The sequence below is a fragment of the Apteryx rowi genome, unplaced genomic scaffold (assembly GCF_003343035.1).
Source record: "Apteryx rowi isolate R43461 unplaced genomic scaffold, aptRow1 scaffold_980, whole genome shotgun sequence".
In the NCBI taxonomy this organism is placed as follows: domain Eukaryota; kingdom Metazoa; phylum Chordata; class Aves; order Apterygiformes; family Apterygidae; genus Apteryx; species Apteryx rowi.
In genome coordinates this window covers 141,613-167,474 of record NW_020451294.1, presented here as the reverse complement: position 1 = coordinate 167,474, position 25,862 = coordinate 141,613, and the positions used below count along the sequence as shown (strand labels likewise).

Here is a 25,862-nt window from a genome sequence, read left to right as displayed (position 1 = left end):
AAACTAATCTTTAATGGTTATAAGTGGTCACAGTTCACCATGGTATTATGCTAGTCATATGCCACAGTGCTAGAATTATGACAACATACTGGCTGTGGTTCTGCCCGTACGTAGTACTATTGGAGAAATAAACTGGTTCATTTTGATAATATCTGATGAGGCCAAAATATGATCCACATTTTTAGCTGCTGCTCACATTCGTAAGGTCCCTCCTTGTGCACTAAAGCAGCACTTGTGAATAAAAGGTTCCAGTAATATATTGGGATGCCAATAAACTTGGAAAATTCAAAGAACACATGAAAACTAGACACCTGATGCATGTAACTGTATATTTATTTCTTTTTAAAGAACACTCCTTAAATGTATCGTAAGTCAATATACAAACTTGGTTTCACAGAATTATAATCCACTAAATAGCACAAAATATAATCCAGATTGTTGGTTTCTTTCGTGTGTGTGTGTGTGTGTGTGTGTGTGTGTGTGTGTATGTGCATGGATGTGTGAGTGTGTGTGTGAGAGCACACATGGGCGCACGCATGCTGGCGGTGGCAGTGGTAACCCACCACGCACGTTTGAATACAAGCCCGGGCTCCTCCTGACTGTCCTCTCGCAGATCAAACCTGACACGGCTGGATGCCCTGTCCTGGAAGACTGCTACTCCTGCTCCTTGGGGTCGGCCGCGGCTGTGATGCCGCCCAGCCACAAGGGTCACACTCCTCACCCCGTGGGGCAGGCAGCCTCCCCGAAAGCTGTCACAGCCATCACAGCGGGGAGTGACCGGCTGGTGGTGGTGAAGTGCAAGGAAACATCTTTCTTTCCCTCCAACCCCTTCCTCGCGCTCCCGGGTACCTCTGATCGCTAAGCGCTACAGCGGCAGTGGCTCCGGGGCGCTGCACGGTGCCGCGCGTCCAGCCCCTGGGGCCAGCCGCTCAGCCAGCCCGGGGCGGCCACACAGCTTCACCGCCTGGTTTCTAAAGACATCGGTACGGGTTGGCCCGGGGCCTGCCTGCTTCCACTGCAGTCAGTGGCACACCTTAGCTCAGCTCCTGCGCAGCAGCACAAACCTCTCGTGTCCAAATGAGTTACACAGAACGGTACCAGTGATGCACTTGCACATATTTACACGGGGTGGAATGTTTTCCCATAGTTTTTAAAGGAGTATGTAGATCAACATGTTCACATAAGACCAAATACTTTTAATATATTTATAACTGTTTTATAAAGCTTTGAAAAAACTCACAATAGCACATTGTTTTACTTTAATGCTTTACGGTACTATCAGTTTAAAATCACAATCAGCACTTAAGTTATAGTCAATCCAGCAAACAAGAGACAAAAAAAAATTACAAGAGTTAAGAACTGACTGATACATCCTTTATCTTTTTTTTTAACTAATGCATAAGTGCAGAATAAGATAAGATACTCTAGTTTAAATATCTTGTTTTACAATATACATTTTGTTCTAATTACGCAACAGTAAATCCCATGCTTCACATAGAAAAGCAATCCACAACATTAAGAAAAAAATTTACAATTTATGAAACAAAGTAAATAAATATTAGTATTACAGAATCAGAGCTGTACATAAAAGCTGTTCAGTTTTAATCATATAAAAATATGTTTTAGTGCAACCTCACATATATTGATGCTGTTTTGCTTTACATCATTTAGATCCAAGTGTCCAAAAAAGGAAAGAAATTACATTTATTACAAAGCAGATACACAAATTCTAAAATATGTACAAATTACTGCTAAAAAAACGCTTATAAGAATATAAGCAAAGTAAAGAAAAGGCACAAACATCTGTACAATTTAAAAGTACCAGACCCAAAAAGAATTTCAAATTTAGTTTTGGTCAGGCTCATGATGACTTGTTATTTTATCTAATTCTTTTGATATAACAAAAGTATATATAATAGCAAACTACTGTAACTTAGAACAGGCATGCTGTAAAGTTGAATACTTCTTCTATCTCTAGAAAAACAAAGTGGGGTAAATGTATGGATAAAAGTCTCCATGCATCTCAGATCAATGTGGCTTGCTCTTCTCAGATGACGGATCATTTCTTTCCTGTGTGCTTGATGGGGATTCGTTCCTGCTGTGAAAGCCCAACTGTCTGACATCCACAAAGCTCTTGCTGTAAAAGGTGGAATGGGCTAACGCAGTCTGTGATGTACCAAAACTGTCCTGTTCACCACCGTGCAAGTCAGGATGGGTGGCTGAGGCACAGGTCTGGCCTGGCTCAGATCCACTAAAGTGTTTAATGCTAAAATGTGCACTTTCTAAGGGTTTCTGGTGAGGCTCAGAAGGCCTCTGTGGCTGCTCCGCCCCATGCAGAACGGCTTCTTCTGTGGCGATTCGCAGAGAGGCTATGGCTTTTGTACAAGTCTGTATGTTCTCCTCCTGCTCCCTCTCTGTGGCTATTACACTGTCCTCTGAAGTGCTTTGTTTCAGCAGTAGTAACGGAGAGGAGGAGACGCTGGATGGAACAGCAGGGTGCAAGCTGTGCAGAGAGGTACGTTTCTCGTGGTGCTTAGAAATACTATACGATTCTTTTGTCAGGGTTTCTGCAGTTCCTCTTTGCTTCTCCTCAGAGCCCTCCCTCTGCAGGGCCAAAGTGGATGGAGGATGTAAACCTGAAAGGGCCACAGGTACTGAATGGACCATTTGGATACCTCCGATAGGCATCATGGGGATGGGTGCTCGGATTTGCTGCTGGGAGTGCAGTGGAAGATGACTGAAGACGTAGTCATTCGCACCTTCAGGGAACAGGCTAGACCCATGATGGTCCATAGTTCCTTTTTCTCCATACACGTTGAAGTAAGGCCCCTGAGACAACCCCCTTCTCTGTAACCAGAAAAACAAAAGAAATGTCATCAGTGCTACTAGTAAAATTCTTGTGAAGCGTCCAAACCACCTAYCTGCTTTCAAGCTACATGTGTAAAACAAACTTCTATTCATACAGCACCTTTCAACCAGACAGATCCCAAAGCATTTGGAAAACTCCACTAATTGCTTCTCCAAACAACATAGGAGGTTTTGCTTAGCTCAGCCCTGCAGGGCTCATGCCTCTGAGGTGAAATGCAGCAGCTATTTAAGAGTGTTCAGCAATACAATGCAACAATTTAGGTCAGGAAGTGAAGAGTATTATATTTCAACTGAAATGGCAGGGAGAATTTTTGGTAGATAAAGTTTCATTCCCCAGGAGAAATCTGGCCAGGACATCTGTCTTACCCTCTATTTTGGCAAACTGGGCAAACTGTGCTGGTATTGGCAGTCTGCACGGGGCATCAAGTCTTTGTTGCCAAGAAATATACATCTTAATGCTCCTTTTTTGCCACCAGTGGTTGGCAGTATGAGAAAAATCTGTAACTATTTTTGCCTGTTGAAAGATCCCACTCTGAAGCCCCAGAGAAGGCACTTCCTCCCCCTGTCCCCCACCATGAGCTTTACCCATCCACCTCCTTGACAAAAGGGGACTAACATTTCCATGCAAGTTCAAATGCCTCTATGCAAAGAAGGTTCTGATTTTTATAGTCATTAAAACAATGGAGCACCACTACAGAGCACCACTCTGGCCTATCCATAGTGTAAACAACAAATATTAACAAAAACCCAGGGATTAACTGTGAGTGACAGTGATGATTCTGTACTACGGACACACACTCACTCATAAAGGGATTGAGAAAAATGAGAGATTTTATAACGGCTAATATGAAACAATCTCACAATATCGACTTTCTCAGTGTCTTCCCATTAGTTCCTGCCTTGGAAGAATGAAAAGCTCCATCTCTGCTCTGTATTAGCTATGTCTTTGGGTTTCTCCTTTTTTCATTCTTAACTTTTTAAATTTGTTTTCCATCTGATGACAAAGAATCATTTACTGTTGACCAGAGAACTAACAATGACAGAAGTGCAGGATGACATTTTCATAATGGCATGTGGGATTTGGCCACACAACTCTCAGGGATTCCCACAGGAAAACAAATGAACAAAAATGCTCATCTCTGCTCTGAAATTTGACCAAACACCTATCAATTGCTCAAGAGCTGTATTGCTACTACCCACAGTCTTGGTGTGGCAGCCTGAGGACTGTGCTGCTAAATGCCAATGCATTAAAGCAGCAGCATTTCATTGCTGGAAAGTCCTCCCTCTCAAGGCATTAAAAAACCTCTTGATCCCGTACTGGGGAATTGGTTTAGGGGGCAATTAAAGACTCAGTTTCTGTGCTACCCAGGGGCTGAATCTCACAGTGCTCAGATGCTTTGTCCTGCTCAATATAAATCGATGTTAAGACAGGCAGGGTGACCCATAATCATCAGACTCAAAGAGATGAGATGTTATAGAAGATGTTACATTCAGAGAATATCCTATGTTGGGATTTTTCCTATACAGAAGGTGAGACACTTAAGTTTCATAAAAGAGAAACCATCATAAGAAAGCACAGCGACAGCACATTATCTTGCTGAATGGGTAAAAGCTTATGGAATAAACTGAAGTTGCCAAGCCACAAGGCATGGTTCACCGTCAATCCTTGCTGTTGCTAACCTCACCTCTGCACAGTTGCTTGCTCCATTTTTTTTTTTTTTTTTTTTTTTTAGTCTTTGGTCTGTCAACCTGTTTCTCACTCCTACTGTCCCCTTGACTGTTTCCTAAGCCATGATGCATTTTATGTGCATCTATGTGCCATCATTGTATCCAGTGTGAACTTGGGTTCAGGAAACAGAGCAAAGGCAACAAAAAAAAGGAGGAAAACTTAGAAGAATGAACTTCGTCACACATAAATCTCTATTTGAGAAAGATGCTGGCTTCATGTTGTACCCTGCCACAGTTTCAAAAGGGGATAGAGCAACAGTCTGTCCTTGTAGGACAGAGGTGGCTAACATGAGAGAAACTGCTACACACTTGAAGATCAGCAGTATCATCAAATATATCTCATAAGCTCAATTTTTGCATATACAGTGGCAGTGTGTGCTTGTCCACTGGATCCCTTCCAAACTTAGCTGAACACATATTGGATTATCTTTCTGTAGCTCTGGCAGGTAAGTTTTGAAAGGGCCAACATAGTTATAGGCATTAATAATTGTTCATACCTTTTACCCTGGTTTTATTTCCTTTACAAATATCTAACATTTTAATCCCTACAAACAGACAAACACATATATATATATACAGGGGAAGAGACTGAATATTAGAGGATATCTCTTAACGTACATCCTAAAAATCCAAAGCGTTTATTCTGTTTGACAGTATTAGATCCCAACACTGACAACAATACAGTATCTTCTTTCTGTACAGCCAGAATGGATTGCTATCCATGCAATTTAGCAATATTTCCCTCCAATTCCAGATGACATGCAATTTTCCACACAACAATATTCTATAGGAGGTCTTCACTAAATTCTGTGACCTGTTCATAAAGATAGACTTCCACACCATATCCCTGTACACAGCTATATCCAACTTCATGCAACTCCTAGGTATCTGAGAGACAAAATACGGTTTGCCCTCCATCTCGTACATTAGCAAAAAGAGGCTATAGGGGATTAAGAGGAAGATCAAATTTCAAAGTCAGACAACCATCATAGAACATCCTCCCAGCAGCTCCAGGTCCCCTCAGATCACAGCTTGCAACAAAATGGCAAGCAAGAAACAATCTCTTTGATTGCCACATCTCAATGTACTTGGGGCTTTTTCAAGTTAAAAAACAGAAAATGTTGAACTCCCTTGGGAAATTCAATGATAGAGCACATTACAGATGTGCTTGGTAACAAAAATGTTGCATAATAAAGTAAACACAAATCCTTGCGGACTTCAGTTTCACGATCAGCTCAATCTGCAGTCCTATCAGGAATGCACTATAGCGGACCACATACACCAGTGGACCTATTTATCGTTTACATGAACATTAGAAGTTGTATGCTGACCCTCTGTACAGAAATGCATTTCATTCAAGATGATAAAACATTCAGTATTTGGGGAGGTACTTCATATCAGTATGTCAAAGGACCTTAAGTCCTATTGACTTTCAAGTGGATTTAGAGGTGCCTGCTTCAGTCCTTCGGAATATATCGAGATGCTTTGGACTTCAAAATGAATGACAGGTACAACAAAACAGAATCACAAGCAGGTTCTAGGTAAATTCTACACTGATAAAGTGAACTGCTAGTCCTTCCTATTTCCTATTCCCTATTCCCTAGGGAATTATTCCCTAGTCTCAGTAACTGCTTGTGAAAACTCTGGCAGAGAGCCTGYGTCACAGTCAGTGAGGGGGAGACCCAAACCAAAACAAAAACCTCAAACTTCATTTCCCCCTAGAAATTAAAAAAGTTGCCAGGGACAAATATGTACTGCCCACAGCAATATATATTCACAGTGTACTTGTAGTTAGTCCTGGGAAGTGAAGAAGAGGCAAAAGTTCTGGTCCACATTAGGAAGCAATGGGCTGCACTAGGAGTGGAAAAGAGCAGGAATAGAGTGAAACAGTTGATGCTAGATCTGATGTTCACAGTATATGTGTTGTGGGGTGGGAGGGGAAGGTTACTTTGGACTAACCCTGTAGTCTCTTCTCATTGACTTTAAAGCCCACTCAGTTTAAATGTACCTAGTGCACTCCTGAAGCATGTTTTCTGGTTTAATTTCATCTGAAAGCAATCCAGGTCACTTACTCCAAGGCTGCTGCAATGTGACAGTAAAGACATTCACTTACAAAGCACATTCCTCATCCAAACTAAAATGCTAATGCAGATGCACCCAAGCAGAACAAAAACAGCCTTCCCATCTCTCCTCCTTTCTTCTCTCAGGACTGGTACAAAATGATAGGGGAGAAGAATCAAAGCTCTTTGATAACGGCACCAGCTCCTCAGAAAGGAAAGAAACCCCTGGCACTGGCAGAAGAGAAGATCCTGATTGAATAGAGAAATACAGATATGTCTTTAAATTTAAAGACAGCCATTTAACTTGCCAAAGCTAAATGTGCACCAGCATCAACCAGAGTCTTGGGTTACTTTGGAGAGAGTATCTTGTTGCAAGAGTGTATCTTGCTATTAACAGCCAAAGGAAAAAAATTATTTTTTTCTTTGTTTCTTTAGGAAGTGGAAAACAGCATGGGAAAAATAACTATTTTTGTAGGTCATATGAAGACAATTTCATTTGCTTTCTATACGGTGCTTTCAATGCCAGAGCACTGCACAAGCTGTTTGCACAGGACCACTAAAGTGCATGAACATTCAGGGTCAAGAAACAAAGGGGAACCCGATCAACACTGGCCAAAGAGAATAGAGCAAATATATCATTTTCAGTGGAGAACAAAGAAGACTGGCCTCTTCTTTTGGTACTTTCAGGCACCAGAAGCACAAAAGTACTCATTCCTCCAAGGACTGGGAACCCAATGCAGTTCACAAAGAGGAAGTAGGATTGTAAACTGGAATCTGCATCACTGATGCAGTTGCTAATTATGTTGTGATTTGCTGGATTCACTTTTCTGAAAGTGAAAAACAGCCTTCATTCTTTTTGCTCCTCTAACGGTTTTCATTTAGAGTAAGCTCAGGTGTTATTTGTCATCCCACACACTGACTGTAATAACTTGTGTTTCATCAAAGTTTAACTTCCGTTTGGCTAAAGTATGTTTTCCAGAAAAGCATGAAGAGGTGCAGGATCTATCTTTCCCTCCTTGTGGTAGTTCATTGTGATGGGCAACCATCCTCACATCTTATTCCCTCATTTAGATTTGCCTGGGTGCTCCTTCCAGAGATGCTTGTGTTCAGGTCCCAGTGACTGACCAACCATAATCATGTCTACACTTCTATCTAACAACACTCAAGGTGCCACTGAGTTAGTGATGCCCTTCACAGGACAAACGATCTTTTACATCGTTTTTTTAACTGCATGAGGCTTGATCCTACCTCAAAAATAAGCTAAGTGTTACAAGCCCATCTGGTAAGGTGAAGAGCACTTTCCAAAAAAAAGAACTAAGGGTGCTAAAAGAGTCCTTATAATGTGCTAAATGCCTTGCTGGAAGGCGTGCATAACACACAAGACAAACCATACAGCAAGAACTGTCAGATCGCCAAGGGTGACTCTTACTTACCCTTTTGCCAGTAGCATCACTCATCCAAAATCTCTATTACAGGAGCCCAGTGGAAGTGTCTCTCATGGGATATTAGGGACTTGGGTTCTCTCTACAGTGTCAGCTGTAGTGTCTCATAAAATTGATACAAAGTTATCGTGACTACTAAACTAGTGGCTATTTTTCCTTTCCTTGTGCTTCCTTACTTTGTCAATACAACTAGTGGCTGGATTTTTATCCTCTCTGTTATGCAGTGATCATGTCATTTCCAGGAGCTCTCTGGTGATGTGCCCTCCCAAGCCTCCCTTCCCCAGCCCAGTTGCACAAACTCATCTACAGCTCTGGAAATGCTACTTCTATGAGCTCAGGGTTCAATTCTCCTCCTCTACAGAGAAGAGCTATAATTATACGAAGAGCAAAAAAGACTGAGGATGGAAAAGAGGGGAGGACAGCCCTCTCAGGAGGAAGGAGGGGAGGTAGGAGCCCTGTCAGAGTACTCTGACAGAAAGGAAGCCTGTTACAGCTTGCCCAGACTGAATCAACACATATGGGTTAATGAGGCAGGCAGTGAGACAGCAGCAGCATCAAATGTAGCTAGGGGAAGCATACTAAATAAATAAATAAATGCATTAATTGTGAGGCAATTCCTTAACTCTAAAGACTAAATTTATTTGAGGAAAGAGTGCTTTGTGATTGTTAGGGGTTGTGAAACGTGCCAAGTCGGCAGTTTCTGGGAGCTTATTTACAGAAAGGGAACAGCACAGACGGCAGCTGTGCAAGTTTTGCATATTTCCATTTCCACTCAGACGGTTGTGTCCCTGCTGAAACAGCCAGTTGTGATGGTGCTTTCTGAGGGGCAGACAGCTGTCTACTCCCATCACACGATATCATCCTTTAAGCTCCAGTTGCAGATCCTGATCTAGATGGGCACCCTGCTTTTCAAAGGGGTTCTGTTTATTTTAGTGTTTTCATTCCATTAACCAGTATTTCAGTGATGCACTCTGTACTGCAGTATCAGGACCTTATGCCCTGCTCTGGGCTCAATCCCATCTGACAGTCTGGAAGGTAAAAGGTTTTACAGTGCAGTAACAAGCCCACATGCCATGTAAGCTTCCTGGGCCATTTTAAAATAATGACAGGGGCAGTTAATGTAGGCCAGCCTAATTTCATTGAAGTTAATGGAGCTACTCTGATTTTCACCAAGTGAAGATTTGACCCTTAGGCTTACTACATTACATCTAACTGAATCAAAGTCCTGACCTGGTCCGTATCTATTCTAAATTTCTTGTATTCTTTCCAAGAAGTCCTGCTGAAGTTTAAAGCTTATGATTTCTTCTACAAAGCTATAAAGATTTTTTTTTTAAATATTATGTGCAGATTAGATAAGAGCAATGGCTTTGACAACAGGAGTGAAAATACTCTTTCATACTTACTGAATGCCCCAATGGAATAGATTCTGACTGTAAATATTGACCCATGGACAATGCTGGATTATGGTATAAGCCTCTCCTGGGAGACGCTGCTCTAACTGAGGCCATATATCTCCTCTCTCGCCTAGGAGACAAATCTCTTCTAACAGACGCATCTTTCCCTGGTGACATTGGTCTCCTTGGTGATAGGTGACGTCTAGGTGAAACATCCCGTCTTGGTGATAACTCTCTCCTCAGCACAGCCTCCTTCCGTGGAGAAAGGTGTCGCATGGGTGAAATATCTCTTCGGGGTGACAGATGCCTTCGGGGTGACAAATCCCCTTTTGGCATTAAATACCTCTTTGGTGAATTATCTCTATATGGTGAAGAATCATAGCTGGGTGATGAGTGTCGACTGGAAGGTGAGAGGTCCCTAGGAGACGAACTGGGGTCTAATGAAAGCATGTAATCCTCATCCATGCCACTAGGTATGTCTAACCTGTCTTTATCGGGCTCTGAATCAGTACTCTTACTCTGGAAAAACCTCTGATATTCTGTCATCTGTGAGTCTTCACATGAGTCGCTTGGTGTTATAAGCTGAGTAACCTGAATGCTAGGTAAGGTGACCAAGTAACTGATCAGGGAGGAGTGTCCCATGGAGAGGGAGCCCTCAGGGGAAGCCCCCTGTGACGCCCCAGCCGAGTTCACCGACAGCGAGGAGAACCGAGGGGGCTGCGGGCTGGTGCTTCTTGATCTTGTTTTTGGTGTTGAGTCTCCCTGAGTATCATCAAAATCATCCTCATCTTCATCATCGTCGTCATTATCATCGCCATCCTCACCATCTGACTCCTCTGCATCAGAAAACTGATGCTCTGCTGATATGCCTGCCAAGTTGTTACTCTTCTCTGCCTCCTGGTGCACGTCTTCCATGTTTTCTGAAATAACCACAGCAAGTCAAAATGGTGAGCAAACAYAACACTTTTTAGGCCTGATGCCACACTCGTCCCTACCCAGAACGTCTGTTGCTATGTCTGGATGCTCTTCATGGGGAATGGCTGAATACAGCCATTCTTAACAGTCTCAAACTGTAATTTTTCATAACAATATTCTCAAACTTTATACTCAAATTCATTCCTGTGGAAAAGGAAGTATACAATGCAAATTTACCCTACCCACTATGCCCTTTCAACTTCTCTGAATGATGTCAACTCTCACATTTAAATAGAAAAGATTTGGAACTTTGTATGAGACAGATGACAAATAACAGGTCACATTTTTATTTCTAGTTCCTCCTCATGTACTGTAATAAAAAATATAAGGCAGACAAATAGATCTGATCCACTTTTTATACTTCCTGTTTGTTAAAAAGATGTTTCTTAATTAAAAAATGCCCTAAATATTCCTAATACATAATCCCATGTCAGACACTGTGCTAAAGTGCAATGAGTCATTTGCGTACTCCAGAGGCCATTCCAACTAAATTAAATCATTCCGACATACCTGCTTCTTCAGTTTCAGCATCATCTACAGATGTCATTGATACTCCAAGCTCCAGGCATTTTTTCATGTGTGCTTTAGACTTCATATGTTTTGTCAGATTTCCTGTGGATCAGAGATGGGTCTCATTAACTGACAACAGCAAAGAGCACTTTCCAAGTCAGTTTTTGGTGTATCTTAACTCTCTTATCCTGCAAACAGGGTTTTTAGCTTTAAAAAAAAAGCAGACAGGACTGACTCATCCATCCCATTGCCCTCAGAGCCTGYTTTAATGAGAGTGGGATTTCATATCTTCAAAAAAATGTCCAAATAAACTTATACTCAGGGCCTGAGAGGTATATAGGCATCTCTCCAATTTTCCAGATGACATTTAGGTGCCCCAGCAATCTCAAAAACTTGCGGTTGAATGTTATCTATCCCTGGGCTCAGTGTTTGTCTGTGATATGTACAAACAGCCTGGGCATCAAAGTAACTCCAATGCACACCATCCGTTCAGGGCTCATAGTCCTGCTTTCACAGTGCCACTCTCAAGCTAAGTAGTTTCCCATCTAGTTCACATGTAGGCTCCAAACCTTCAGTGTGTTTGAAGCATTTTGAAGCAAATGTAAGCCATAAAGAAGACACTTAGTGGAGATTTCTCTATGTGAGTTTATTGTCTAACTGTAATCTCTGAACTGAGAGTAGCTGTATTTACGGCATTCACCTGGGATGTGGGAAACCCAGGTTCAGCTCCCTGCTTTGGAGTACGGATCTGAGCCAGACACAGCAGGGATTTGAAATCAGATCTTCATCCCTGAGGGAGCAATTTAACACTAGACTATTGACTTTCTGGAGTGTTGCTTATGGTCTGTTTTTTCACAGATAAGAAAACTGGGTTGAGACTAGCCCCCAGAGACATTTCACGGCAAAGAATCTTGAGCAGAAAGAGCACAAGCTAGAGAAACAAGAGTATCACTCTAATCCATTAGTCACTTAAGTCACATCTGCAGCATCCAACAAGAAAAGCATGGTGCAGGCAAACCCAACCTACTACTGTGAGGTGGCACTTCTTAGCTCAAGCACAGTGCTGTGTGGATGTACCTATGTTGCTTTTGGGACCCAAATCAGTATCTCCAGATGGTATATATGTCACATGCAGTCTGGGTGCAGGAACACCGTACTGCTCTATTGGGCAGTGGAGTTGTGTTTAGAAGCCCTCAAAGCTCCTTTCCTCCTAGCTAGTTCAAAGGACTCCCTTCTCAGTCTCAAAAGAGCTCCTTATTAGGTGTGCCTGTGTCTTTTTCTGTGCACTGCATGAAAAGTCTAACTCAGCCACTGATGTCTCTGGATGGCTAAATGCTCAAGGTGGATAATGAAACCAAAGTACCTTTGAAGATCTGGCCCCTGCTGTTCTCAGCAAAATAGCAACAATAATTATGAGGCTGACAACTGCCCTTGAACAGTAACACATCAGTTAAACAGTTCTTGGTACTTTGAAGGCTAACTTAGTTCCTTCCTACTCATCCCCCTCTTGTGCAATAGCACACCACCCTGTTTCTTCTTCTCTGCCAGAAATGCCAGCCTCAGCTAGCGATTTCACATTTATTTCCATGCCATCTCTTCTGCCTGGAATGTCCTCTTTGAACACAGCTGCAAAACCACAATCCTCCTTCAAGTCTCTCCTCAAGATCCATTTCTCCTGCAGTGTCAAATGTAAACAGTGATCTGAGAACTGTTCACCAGATGGTCCTTTGGGATTACAGTGAGTAGCTCCTTGTCTTTGTCTCTACACCCCCATGAAGGTTCTCATCTTAAATTAGGTTGATGGGTCTACTACCATCCATCAGCTATTCCCATCTTTGGCAGAGGAAAAAGTGCTGGCGTCATGGAAACTATTACAATCCTCAATCCTCAAAACAGCCATGAAGCTTCACTGAGATCTCAGGAGAAATTTCCTCTAACTTCCCCCCTCCCCCTTCAAGTAAATTCACGGCACTGGGACCAGAATCCATTTCTTTTGTCTGTCAAAGCCAAGCTAAGAAACTGAGAGGATTAGGCTCATTTGGGTTATACTACAAAAAATTGCTACCAAAGAAAAGGTTTTTTTTTTCTTTTAAGGATATAGTTGCAAGGCAAATCCTAATTCCAAAGAATATCATTAACTGTGGCCTCAGGGTGACAAATGGAAGCTTTTTTCAGTGCTGATAAATACATGTGAACACAAGCTATCAGATCTCTATTCATAATTAATGCCACAGTGGATGGAGTGGCCCATCTGGGAGACATACATTATTTATAAACTTGAAACTGACCCACTGTAAAGCCCGTGAAGGCATGTTTTCCTCTGCAGCTGATGCTCTGCTTCTACATTATGTCATAACAAGTATACTCTCCCTGTAGCATTTGAGTATCGTTGCAATTAAAGTTTGCACCGTGTAACAATTTTGGCAGAAAGTATTATTTGTAAGGGCAATTCTTACACCACTACATTTTCTTTGCAGACAGATGGACCAGCCAAGAGCCTATAGCTCTTAATGAAGCTTTCCAAGGAGACTCAGAGTCTCACATAATCTCTGGATCAATTAAATTCAAGAAAAAAATCTCTCTCATGGAGTCCTGCATCCATAAACACAATAATTTTGTTTTGAGGAAAATTTTTTTCTCCATGATTGAAAAGAATGATTGGGTCCTAGATGGCAAAATAGCTCTAGATTTGTTTGGGAAGGTCAAGAGTTCACAAAAAGGGTCAAGTACCTTTAGTTTTGAAGGCAAAATTGCACAACTTGCATACATAAGGCCGGACATCGGTATGAGTGCGGATATGTTTTTTGAGCATGCTTGGCTTTTTGCAACGAATTCCACATTCTTCACAAATGTACTTTCCTCGGCCACGGCCTCTGACATAGACATAATCCTCATTTGATTTATACCTGTTGGAAGAGAGCAAGCATTTAAATCATATGGCCAGTAAGTCATATATACGCATAAAAAAGATCTCTATACATCTGCTCATGATCCCAATCCTGTATATATCTCATCATAAAACTTCCACAGAAGTCCATGGAAACTGCTGAATTTTCAGGCTGGAACTCACAAAGTATTTGCCTTTCAGAGAATGCAGTAGTTTGAATGTGTTTGCATATGTTAGTTATTTTTTAACATTAGACCAAAGGGCTGCAATATGGGGATAATCTGCCAAGAAACAGATTAGCTACTGTTCATATAGACAAGCACAACTCCAAATATGACTCTACAGGTTGGATTAAATTCATCTAACTAAAGTCTTGCACAATGCAGACATCTACCATCATTGAAAACAGAGGCTGTTTTGTGGCATGATTCATCTGAACTATTTTAGCATATTTATTGCCTGGGATCAGATAAATCACATCCTGGAAATGCCCGTTTCTTCCCAGTAAGCATAAAGGGAATGCAGATGACTAGCAAGGATGAACAACATTGACACTACAGATGCCTCAAGTTCCTGAAGATGGATCCATCCCCAACGGGCCTGTGTTCACTCAGATACACGCTGTTCTAGAAATTAAATGGGAAACTTCCAACCTGTATACTTAACAGAATATTGTTAAAGGATTTTTTTTTATTACAAGCATAAGTGTTCCATGATATTTTTGCTGATTACATTGTCTGTAGTTAGATAATAAATAAGACATGCAAATCTATGTAAAGCTTCACATTTCCTTAGTTATCACAATAAAGTGTTAACACTAAAACCTAAAAGACAGTAAGGGTCCAGAAGATCTGCTCCGACTGCTCTGAGGTTTGAAGAGTACAGGGCATCCCAGAGAAGGATGGATTTCAGCCTGACTCACCAGAAGTAAAACTGAGAAAGTGCAAGAACTGGGAAATAATACTTTGTCTGCCCTCTTTCCTCCACTGCCCTTTCCCACAGGAGCACATATTACTTTTARTGACCCTGAGGATGCACAGCCCACAAAATATCGTTAGTACTGACAGTCAGCACTTTAAATAAATATGGGACTGTGTGAAAGATTCTGTTAATGAGACGATAACTCTGCAAGAAGCAAGTGGCAATTTTGGGGTTACCAAGAYGAAACATTTTTCAAATCTATTTTTTTTTAGATGAACACTTCTTCCTTATGTTCAGCAATATCACTGGCAATTTAAATACTAAAGCAAATATCCTGCAAATACCTAAAATACTGTCTCCTTCTCATGTCCATCTCATTATCCACTAAAAAATCAGCTCCTACTTTCAAATGTGGATGTCAAAATCCATGTTTTTTTATCTCTTTTCCAACAATGTTGGCCCTTTCCCCTTTCCTTCATTGTCCCTGGGACCGTGGGTAAAACTGGTCTAGTCTGGTGTCATTTAGTATTCAGCCCTCACTCTAGCAGTTTAGCTTACATAACATTTCAGGAATTCTGCTTTTTCTGTCCGCCCCAGTCCCAGGTTCTCCTTCAGTGCTCATCTTCACATGCCAATGACTCCTAGTCATCTCTCTATCCACTGCTTCATCAACCACCTCCAGGCTTTCTCCCACAGAGAAAAAAATGTCTGTTACTGTTTGAAAGACTGCCATCTTATCTTCTTATTCATCTCTCCTTACAGTCTGATTTTGCTGGGATGAAGTCTACCAAATCACCCCTGATTGATACTGGAGAGATAAATGCTGTGTTACAACATCTACTTTTCTGTTGTTTAATCTCTGATGTTCTTCTGACAGACCTCTTAATTCCATCTGCTTCTCTCACCTGTTGGAGCTTATTGGGCACAAGGACAATTGACAAGAACTGTCTCTYTGTCATTCAAATATATGTTTTTTGGCACAACTGACCTTGACTCTCTAAGTATACGTCACCATAATAACTGTAAGAGAAATGACACATACAAATTTGACATTTAAGGAAGGTATGGACCAAACACTGAAGCATTAAAAGATGGACCCAATAGTGAAGATCTTTCCTAGCCCTAGGAATATTAGATCTTACTTGTGCCTCTCTCAGAGCTTTCAGTAATTTCACTTTTCCCACCATCCAGCTTTCATCTAATGACTATGGTCACTGCTGCTCTGCGCTCAATTTGAACCAGGCTCTGGAGTTTAAAAGGCATTAACAAGCCTCAGAGTCATGCAATTTCTATCCAAAATGTTATTATATTGAGGATTTTCGAATAGAGCCCATTACTGGTAGATGTAACAGAGCAAGCTGTGAACTCTTGTTGTAAGCTGATAATGTCATTAAGCAAGACGTCCGATGAGCTGGAATGTTTGCCCTACCCTTCCCTTCTTTTCACTTCACACTGCAAGTAACTAACTGTACTGCCACGAGTACTGCACTTTAAATTGCTGCTYTTCTTTGAGGAATACTGCTTCATATCCCACCGGGGCTCTGTAGCCTCAGGTGACGGAAAGCAGATTTTGTGATTCAAATAATTTCATTTGAATCAAGCCACCTGCCAGAGGTAATAATGTGGTTGTTAGCTTTCTCCTTCAAATCCTCTTCTGCTGAGATGCTTACGAATTGTTCTTGACTGTCTTTGGTGCAGCAAGTGATGTGATGATGTGCTGTGACATCTGCCTTTCTGCTGAACTCCATTCACTCTAACTTCATCTTCTCACTGACTCCCAACCTTATCTCTTTGCTTTTTGTCCACCTGCTGTATGAGGACTCCACTATCCTGCCACAAAGGAGCTCTGCACAACTACAGTGACACTTGTCTGTGTGGTAGACAGACTTTCCCACCAGCTGAAAACTCACCAAGGGACCTATGGAGGATCATAAACCTTTCACAGCTGTCAATTCTGAATTGCCTTCTCTGCACTTACAAAACAAAAGTAATCAAGAGCCCTAAGCAAACCCACTCCTCAAGACAAACAAAAAATAAACCAAAACACCCTGCTGAAACCAGATTACTGCCATGCATGCTTGTCTGTCTAGGGAAGAAAATGTGGAACAAACACATGACAGACATTTCTTACRTAGTTCAACGCACTACTCGAGTGTGTTCATATGATACAAAGATGAGATTGACCAGAACAGAACAGAATAGTTCTGCATACAGCAAAAAGTAAGCAAGCATGAAAAACATATTGAAAAGTAGTTTCTAGAAATCATAAACCAAAATCTGAACAGAAGGACAAACTCATTAGTCAAGAGCAATGAAGAACTTGGTCATAACAGGAAAAGAATATTAGATCCATTAAAAAAACTGCCAAACTAACAGAAAGAATGAATCTACCCTTCCACAAACAATACTTACAAGATGTACTATAAAATGATGATTTTCTGACATTGTTCTGAAATACATCTATAAAGAGCAGACACATTAACACTGCATCATCCCATTCATTGTAGCTTTGCAGGTTAGATGCTGCCATTGGGAAATCTGTTATTTAGAGACTGTCATAAGCTAGGAAAAGATTATTCATCTCCCCCTACTCCAGCAGTTAAAATGCACATCAAGGTTTCTTACTTTTTGTTCTACACTAAGAATATCCAAATACAGACAAACATTACTAGGAGACTTTCCTAGGTGACACATGAGTTATATCCCTGTACACAAACAATTTCACAGACCTTATTAGTGTACAGGGAAACTGAAGAGAGTGTAAGTAACATACAAAGTTTCTTAAAGAAGGTGTTAGATGGTAGAGGCATTTTGCAGAGTGATCTGTTGCAGTTCACACTGATCTGAATCCTTCTCTGAGTTGCTTCTCTTAACACACTTTTACTCTTCTGACTTCTCATCACACAGCTTACATCAGTGCAGACTATCTTCAGCTAGGTGATCCAAATTCAGAAATGATACACAATGGGAGGCAGGCAAATTTTATACTTCAAAATGAGTGTGAGTTTAAGCAGCAGCACTTTAAATTTCTTGTACGTTTAGGCTCACCCCTGAATCTGSGTCACTCTTTTGTAGCCAGCTTACTGGCTTTGGTACGAGGACAATGCACAGCTATACAGAATACCCAGGATCAGGGTGTCTGGGCTGGCAGACTTGCACCAATCTCCTAAATAATATTTTCAGTCTTTCAAGCAAGATGTAGGCTATGTCCTTTTATTGTTGCAGACTACAGAGAAATGTCAACGTTAGTTTCATGGAGACTATCAAAGGGGAGCCAGAACATATAATGTTAAGGAGAGATAATTAAGATGTTAAAGAGTACAAAATGATGGCAGAAGGAAAGGGCTGTAAGAATTTACCACATCTCCATCCTAACCTATTTAGTTGCCCCAAGGAAACATGGTTGTGAGAGCATTTGTGTTTGGTAAGACTGAAAAACCTATCTCGTTCAGCCACTCGAGTATTCACTACCAAAAACTGGCAAAATTAATCATATCACTTCAGAATTCTGTAAAAGAAATAAAACAATATCTTACACTTTAGAGTATACTGCAAGAGGCAATCAACTCTGCATTTCATTTGCTTTTCATAACAAGCTTCATAAGCCTCAAAACAATGCTAACGGACTTTCAGGTCTCCTTTTTCCTTCTCTTTTCTATTTATTTATTTTTTTATCACATGAGTGACAGATGGCCACAGTAAAATTAAACATTATTTTATCAACCTTATATGACAAATCAATGGAYTGGGCTTAAATACCACAGTTTTCACTGCCATCTTACATTTTATATCTGAAATCCAACTTCAGTAAATAATAAAATATTGTAAGACTAAGATCAAGCTTGCCTAGCTAACCCATTCAAGTGAGYGGAGGTATACAGTCTAGAAATGGAAAGATGTCTTCATGGAAAGCATTAAATACACAGAAATTACATAGAAAATATCAAAATGTTAACCATCTATCTTTTCTTTATGACCTAAATAAGGAAAGCAGCAATTTAGAGTGAAGGCTCTCACACAGATAGAAAATATAATTGTCCTAATAGCAAAGCAGAGCCACGAGTCAGTACACAGGTACCCTGTAGCTTGTTGTAAGACTGACATATAGACAAAAAGGAAGAGGCCTGGGAGCTACAATGCATGGCAGGAATACAGGACACTGTTTACATCCTAATTCATTCATGTTCATTTTGAAATCTCTTCAAAATGACAGGCTGAGCTTGAAATTTCCAGTTGCATTTTCTTACCCTCCTTCAAAGATTTTAATTCGTATCGGCTCAGTTTGTTTGGATGTAATGTCTTTATCTCCATGAATGTCTCCTTTTACTCTTTCTTTTATAATATTCCCCATTACTTTCTTTTCAAGCTTGCTGCCAAACAAGAAGAATGGCTCGTGTTTCATCTGTAGAACAAAGTCAAGGAATGGTGTTACTGCTGGAACATRCAATAAAGGCACACTTCATTTCAAGTACTTTTAACAATCCAGGTCAAAGCCAAACTCTCATTTTGGTGCAACTCTATAAGATGAATTAATTTGTCCCATTCAATTTGATGGAGAATAAGAAAGAAGGCAGCATGGACAATTTTTTACAAGAGTCTTGACAGAACAGACAGAACTGTATCTTTCCCCAGGAAAAAAAAATCATGGAAAATAGAGATGGAAAAGCCTTAGAAGGTCATTTATTGTCATTACAGAACTTTCCCTGGCCCCATGCTGAGTCCGTGAGGAAGATTCAGTATGTAAAAGACATTAAAGGGCTCTGAAGATCCTTACCCAATTTCAGCTTAATCTTTACTTAGGAAACCCCATGGATGTTTGTGTATACTGCTTGAATCAGGACACAGTAAAACAAAGGACAAAATAAAAGGAGATAATGTATCAGGCTTTGACACATGTGAAATGAGGACTTTAAAAGCCTCATTTTTGACAACTGATTCTGAAAATGGAGAGATAGAACAGAAATATTGGAGTTTGCAGAGGGGTAAACTGAGGCTCAAAATTTGTCACCAGAAGATGTCAATGTCTGATTTCCCATTGGAGCTTTTTTAAAAAAATCATTAGCTTATGTTTCAAAATATTTTTTCAATGAAAAAGATGTTAATTTTATTATATTTAAAACCTCTTATTTACCTGAGCAAACTGCTTCCATGAACTTGATGATGTCAGTTTACCAGTTCCAGGTCTGTGCATAGCAGCCAGAGTGTAGATTTCTGTGGTGTTTTTTTGCTTGGACCTTAAAAGTGCTAAAGTGGTCTTTGTACTTAGCCCAGATGGGTTTGGGTTACAGGAACTAATACACCATGAAGCATAAACAGAAGATTTGAGGCTTGGTTGTTGAATGTAATTGGGTTTTGTATAGTTTAAGAAACACCAGCTCACAGTAGTAGTAGTGCGCAGGCTTGGGAACTGAAGGATCTGCTGAAAATCTGCTACATCAGTTAGGAGAATGGTTGAGCCTGTGACTTTCCCACTCATATTGGATGCCATCTGGACTAACATCCCAAGAGGCAATTTTTGGTGTTTCAGCTGGTCTTCTGTCTGAATTTCTCCTGGTGGCAATGAAGACCTCTGTGGACTCATGCTCATATCTGAGGCTGTTTCATCCACATCTAATTCTTCTGGTGAGTCTCTTCCTTCTGAAGGGCCACTGGACTTTTGCCCTGATGATGTGGAATCGAAACTGGAAAGCTTCTCCCTGCTCAGTGGGAAAGCATCAGCTGTTGGCATGCTGACAGGTGGGAAATCTTGAGATGATGAGGACGACAGCGGTGAAGAGGATGACATGGATGGCAAACTTTCCTTTGGCTCAGTAGCACAGCTCTGTCGTACTAGTTGAGGCTTCTGCATTCTTGGAAAATCTTTCTTTATATCTGAGTTAGTTAACTCAACTGCACTTAGCTCTTCAACTATCTGCCCATACATTTTCTCCTCTTTGACTCGTTTCTGCTGCTTGGTCTCCATGAAGAGCTCCAAGCTGCTGGCAGGTGAAAGCATTCGTTTGCTTCCTCCCAAGGTAGAAGCTGTGTCAGAACTGGAAGTCAAACACAAGGGAATTGAGGGTTCCAGTCCAAGTGGTAGCGTCTGCGGCACTTTCCACAATGGATATTTTTCTAGCCTTCCATGCTGACCTAACATCTGGGCTATGTTAAATCCAATTCCTTGCATGGTTGCATTTGTCGCTAATGTTCTTTGAGAAACAGTCTCATCAACTTTACAAATTACAATTGCAGGACTGCTGCTCTGTCCAAGGATCTGGGAAATGCTTGTGTACATGACACTACCATAAGATGGCACATGGGTTTGAATCCTGACAGGAACAATAGTTCCCGGCAAAGACTGTATGGATCCATCACTTGGGGAATCAAAACCTGTCTGAAGACGCTGCTCAGAGGTATCTGTTGGTTTAATGCTATGGTCTGGCTGGTACTTAGCAAGAGTACTTTTTGAATACTGCCCAGATGTTCCTGAGTAATGCTGGTATGCTTGCTCCTTTACTTGCACATAGTCAGCTGGTTTCCTTCCAATATGCTCTGGAGCATGTTCCAGGTGGTAACTTGGAGGAACATCTGTTTGGAAAGGTTGTTTGACATAAGATTTTTGCAGCTGCTGTACAAAATGATGCTGGAAGTGTCTCTGTAGAGGTTCTGTGCACGACTGCCACAAGACAGGCTGCTGAGATGGTGGTAAGTGAACCATGCAGACAGCTGGATATGGGAACTGAAACAAGGTGTTATGAATAGGGGGAAATGGGACTTTTTCCTGATGTGCAAAGAGCTGCTGCTGCTCTGATGGATGTTTGTTAGGAATATAAGATGTTTGTTGGATTAAGGGTGTCCTTAACATTTCCTGACTGTCTGCAAGAATAGGCTGTTGCTGGGCCAGATGGGATGAGCTGCTACTAAGTTGAGCACAAGAACCAACAACCTGTTTTCCAGAATCATCTATCGGAACAGGCTGAAGTACAGAGGAAGGGGAGTGATGCCAGGCAACTTGGGAGGACCGAAGCCCTGCCTGTACGTGTTCCATCTGCTCCTGCTTTATACTTTGTTCTGCACTCTGGTCAGTCTGGGAAATCTCTGGAAAACCACTAAAGGAAGCCTGGCGAACCAAGAAGCATTTCTTCCTTTCTCGTGATGGCGACAGTGCAGTAGAAGGTGTCCCAGCTGAAGAGGCGTGAGACAGGTTCCCGTAATCAAAGGACTTACTTCGGATCTCTGGGATCTCAGCAGCATGAGGACAGGGCATCTGTTCAGATGAGCAGCGTCTCATTTCCCTCTGATGGTGGTGTCCAGGGACAGAAAGTGAGTAAGCACCAGCCGGAACAGTTAAAAACTCAGACTGTTTTCCAAACTCATCTTGTTTGGGAGGTGTGATGAACTTTATATTTTCTTCTCTTTCAAAGGACATTGAAAAACTCGAACTGTGGGACAAATTACTTTCTTGGCTAGGGCTGCGAGAGAGGCTTGTACCTGTGGACTCAAAGCTGGATTCTCCAGAGGAATGTTCCATGTCAGCAAGTCGTAAGCGCTTCTTTTTGGGTGGCAGCTTTTCAGCTGGAAGTTGAGAAAGAGTTTCACTTCTCTGGGGCCACTGGAATTCTTCAGTGGGTCTCTCCTGCTCTTTACTTTGCATTTCTTTATCTTTCTCAGGCTTATCTGGCTCCTCTGTGACACGAATTTCAGGTACCTGTATGTTGTGCTGGCGAACCAGTCTGGGCTGCATATGATACGGCTGAGGTTGCTGGGATGGAGATGGTTTACTAACGTTGTCAGCATTTTCTGTTTGTGGAGCTCGGTCCGGGCTCATTGGGGACTCACAAATCTCACTCTCGCATATTTCAGATGGTGAATAGATCTTATCCTGCTGGCATGCAATATGTTCTGTAGATTCAGACCTTTCAAATGAGTTTGGCCTGCTCAATGAATTTGTATGCTGAATGACAGAGATGACATTTCCAGGGGGCTTTCTAGTCAGTGATTCTGCAGTCTTTTCTTGTTCTGCAGTTAAGGATGAATCTTCCAGAGAAGCTGCGGGGCTGCCAGACTGCAAGTAGGGCCTGCATATTTCAAAACGCTCCGCATGGCAATGGGCAGCATTGTCCAAGCCTTGAAGTGCGAATCCGCTTCTTGGCACATCCTGAATTTGGGATTTGGGATCAAAGTCCAAAGGCTGAATTCCCCCAGTGGTGCTTGTTGTACTGCTGCAAAGCATGGGACTGTCCTCCTCATCTCCAACACTCTTCTCTTTTCTGCGCTTTCTGTTTTCAAAAGTTGTTCCATATATGGATGGTACTGCCTGTGATTGTCCAAGGGGATCAACAAAGTACTCTCCTCCCTTGTTTATTCCACCTAGGGATGGTGAGTCCCTGTAGTTCTGCTTCTGAACTTCAAATTCTTCCCATTTTCTGTAGTGCTTTCCACTGGCATCATAGTCATAAAAGGTCTTGTCTCCTGCTTTCTTCTCTTTTAAGGATGGCCCTTTGTCACCTGCTGTTTGTCTGCTGGACGAAACAATAATATTTTTCCCTGGTCTTCCATGATAGTCTGAATCTGAGTGCCCCTCCTGCACAGAGGGTAGTTCAAAGGCAGCCTGTCTTCTCAACATCCGTTGGTGGGATATTCCCACTGTCCCAGGGTAAAATACATCATCTGAGCCAGTCATCTTCTCATCAAATGAATGGCTTCCTCTCAGGGATGGGGGAATATTTAAGTTGTTTGCAGAAGAGGTTGGCATGGAGTTACTTCTAATAAGAGGAGAAGAATCAACAGGGGGCTCTAGAAGGACGGGCACATCACCCTGCTGACTGGCTGGGTAAAGGCTGGATTCACTTTTGATGGATGATGTGGTAGTCTGGGATTGTCTGGATTCTGTATTGCTGCCTGTATAAACTTGTGGAGATTTAATAGTGTTCAAATTACTGGGGTCAATGAGTTCTTCTTTATTTGGAGTCAGCTGAGAAATATGTTCCTCAAGCATCTTCATATCTAATCTGGTATTTAAAAGAGGTAGTGGCTCTGCTTTGCCCTTTCTACCCATTAAACTGTGTTCCTGATTTGCTGTGGCTACTGTTAGTGCTGTCCTTTGATTAATTCTATAGAACTTCCCAAAGATGATTTCTTCGTAAGACTTTGCATTAGTATTTGGAGGGCTTATTTGCTGCTCAGCACTTTCTGAGCGGGAAAAGTAACCAGAATCAGTGCTTCCTTTACTGTGTGGGCTCAAAAGGTTTAATGACTGCTCAGAATCTTGCCCTTTTTTCTCTGACAGTCTTAGTGCAAGTCGCTGTTTTACTGTATGAGAGTCATCAGGCTTAGTACTTAGGGATGGGTTTTGCAACATATCAGAGCCAATATATGGCGAACTCTCATTGGGTAACTGAATTCCACTTTTAGGGATAATCAAAATGGGTACTTTCATTGGCCCCACCAAGGATTCTTCCATGGAGGAGTGAAAACTGCTCCTGCTAGCAATGTCCAAGGAAAACTGTGGGACAGGGCTCAGTTTGTCAGTCCCTTCCACTAGGAGTGAGGTCTCCTCATCAGTGTCAGTGCTCTGTTCACCATCCGAATGTATTTCAGCTTCCACATCAATGTAACTGGCATCTAGGTCCAATTTAGAGACTGCTGACTCTGTGAAAGGAACCAATCCTGCTTTAATTGCATGGGCATGTGACTTCCTGTGCTTGTAAAGGTTGCTCTTCGTCTTGAAAGAGAAACCACAAGGAACACAAGGATATGGTCGCTCCCCAGTATGAGACCTAATATGCTTTTTAAGTACACTAGGTTTGGCACAAGCCCGATTACAGTAAGGACAAATGTACTTGCCAGGCTTTTTGGGTTTGTGCTCTTTTTTGTGAGCATCTTCTGATTGTTCTAAAGATTTCTGTGAATATTGGCTGTATGTAGGGTTCAAACTTGAAATCTTCTTCCTCAGGAAACCTCCACTATGGCTATGCATATGAAAAGGAAATAAGTCCTCTGAGGCAACTGATTGCAAGTGGCTAGGAAACTGCCACGGAGGGCTTTCCAAACTCTGGTGTGGCTTTATGTTGTGCAAGAAGCCTTGTGGCAATGAATGCTGTGGGAAAGAAAGTGAATGTTGACATGAGTAAGGACTTGGACGATGCTGTGGATACTGCTTCTCTGTGACTTGCTGTGCAGCTTCATTTGATGATACCAGTTTCCCAGAGCTAAAAAGCTGTGCTGATCCTGTGTTTCCAATTTGCTCGTGATCTATTTGTGGTTGCCTCTGTACTTCTTGATTGCCAAAAGTGCTCATCTTAATAACAGCTGAATGTTCTTGCCTCCATCTGCTTGGTACTTTAGCAGTTTCTCCAGACCTTGAGGTAGCTTTTTGCCCTAYAGCTGTATCCCCAGAGTCCATTTTGTTACACAAGGTCTTAAGTGCTAGTTCACTTGAAAGCTGTGAAGACACATGGAGTGTGTCCAAAGCTGTGCTTTTTAAAGTATTGTTGCTCCCATTTTTCCAGAGCTGTTGCAAGTTCACAGACTTCTCTTTCTCTTTGGAACTTTCCACGCAGTAGTCTATAGGCATTAGATTTGTGTCTGTACATTAACGTGATTATTACACAGTTCTGTTCATGGCAAGAACTTTCCTAAACAGTTTATTATACATTTGAAAAGACTTATTAGAGCTTTTGAACATTCTTCATTGTTATCTGAGATGCAGAATGACCCAGAGATATTTGTGATCTACTAGAGCAAGGTTCTTTTCATCTCTTCCATGGCGACACAGCTATCTGTAAGGAAAAAAACAAAAGCAAAGAAACCCCCACACCAATTAATACAGCTATGCGACATAATATCAATGCAGTCAGTTGCACTTTTATTAAACCTTTTATTAAAAAAATATTGAGGGACCTCACTAAAGGTAACTACATTTCACAAAAGCCCATTTTGTGAAGAGACACAGACTGGCTCCAGAGATTGCATACAAGTGTAATCACTACTACTCAGTAAAAGAACTAAGACTAGACAACCAGGATCTACACTTTCCAAAGAGAAGAGTAATTTTCTAAGGCTTGCTGGGGACAGTTTAACGATGCTTGATTCTCAG

At 41.5% G+C, this 25,862-nt stretch overlaps 1 protein-coding gene across 8 annotated transcripts in view; it reads right to left on the bottom strand.

Annotated features, from left to right (window-relative positions):
- Window positions 1–315: 315 nt before the first annotated feature.
- HIVEP2 (human immunodeficiency virus type I enhancer binding protein 2) overlaps window positions 316–25,862 on the bottom strand; it is a 149,732-nt gene continuing 124,185 nt past the window's right edge. For 5 of the 8 annotated variants that reach the window (XM_026055093.1, XM_026055094.1, XM_026055092.1 and 2 more), the window contains 6 exons: window positions 19,917–25,545; window positions 19,033–19,187; window positions 13,708–13,883; window positions 10,978–11,079; window positions 9,502–10,412; window positions 2,029–2,847 (listed from right to left, as the gene is read on the bottom strand). In XM_026055093.1, the coding sequence (XP_025910878.1) occupies window positions 2,029–2,847; window positions 9,502–10,412; window positions 10,978–11,079; window positions 13,708–13,883; window positions 19,033–19,187; window positions 19,917–25,340 (7,587 nt within the window). In that variant the 5' untranslated portion in view covers window positions 25,341–25,545. Of the gene's footprint in view, window positions 2,848–6,604; window positions 6,679–8,095; window positions 8,202–9,501; window positions 10,413–10,977; window positions 11,080–13,707; window positions 13,884–19,032; window positions 19,188–19,916; window positions 25,546–25,862 lie in introns of those variants that run through there. The other 3 variants (XR_003251805.1, XM_026055090.1, XM_026055096.1) reach the window with 3 other exon arrangements.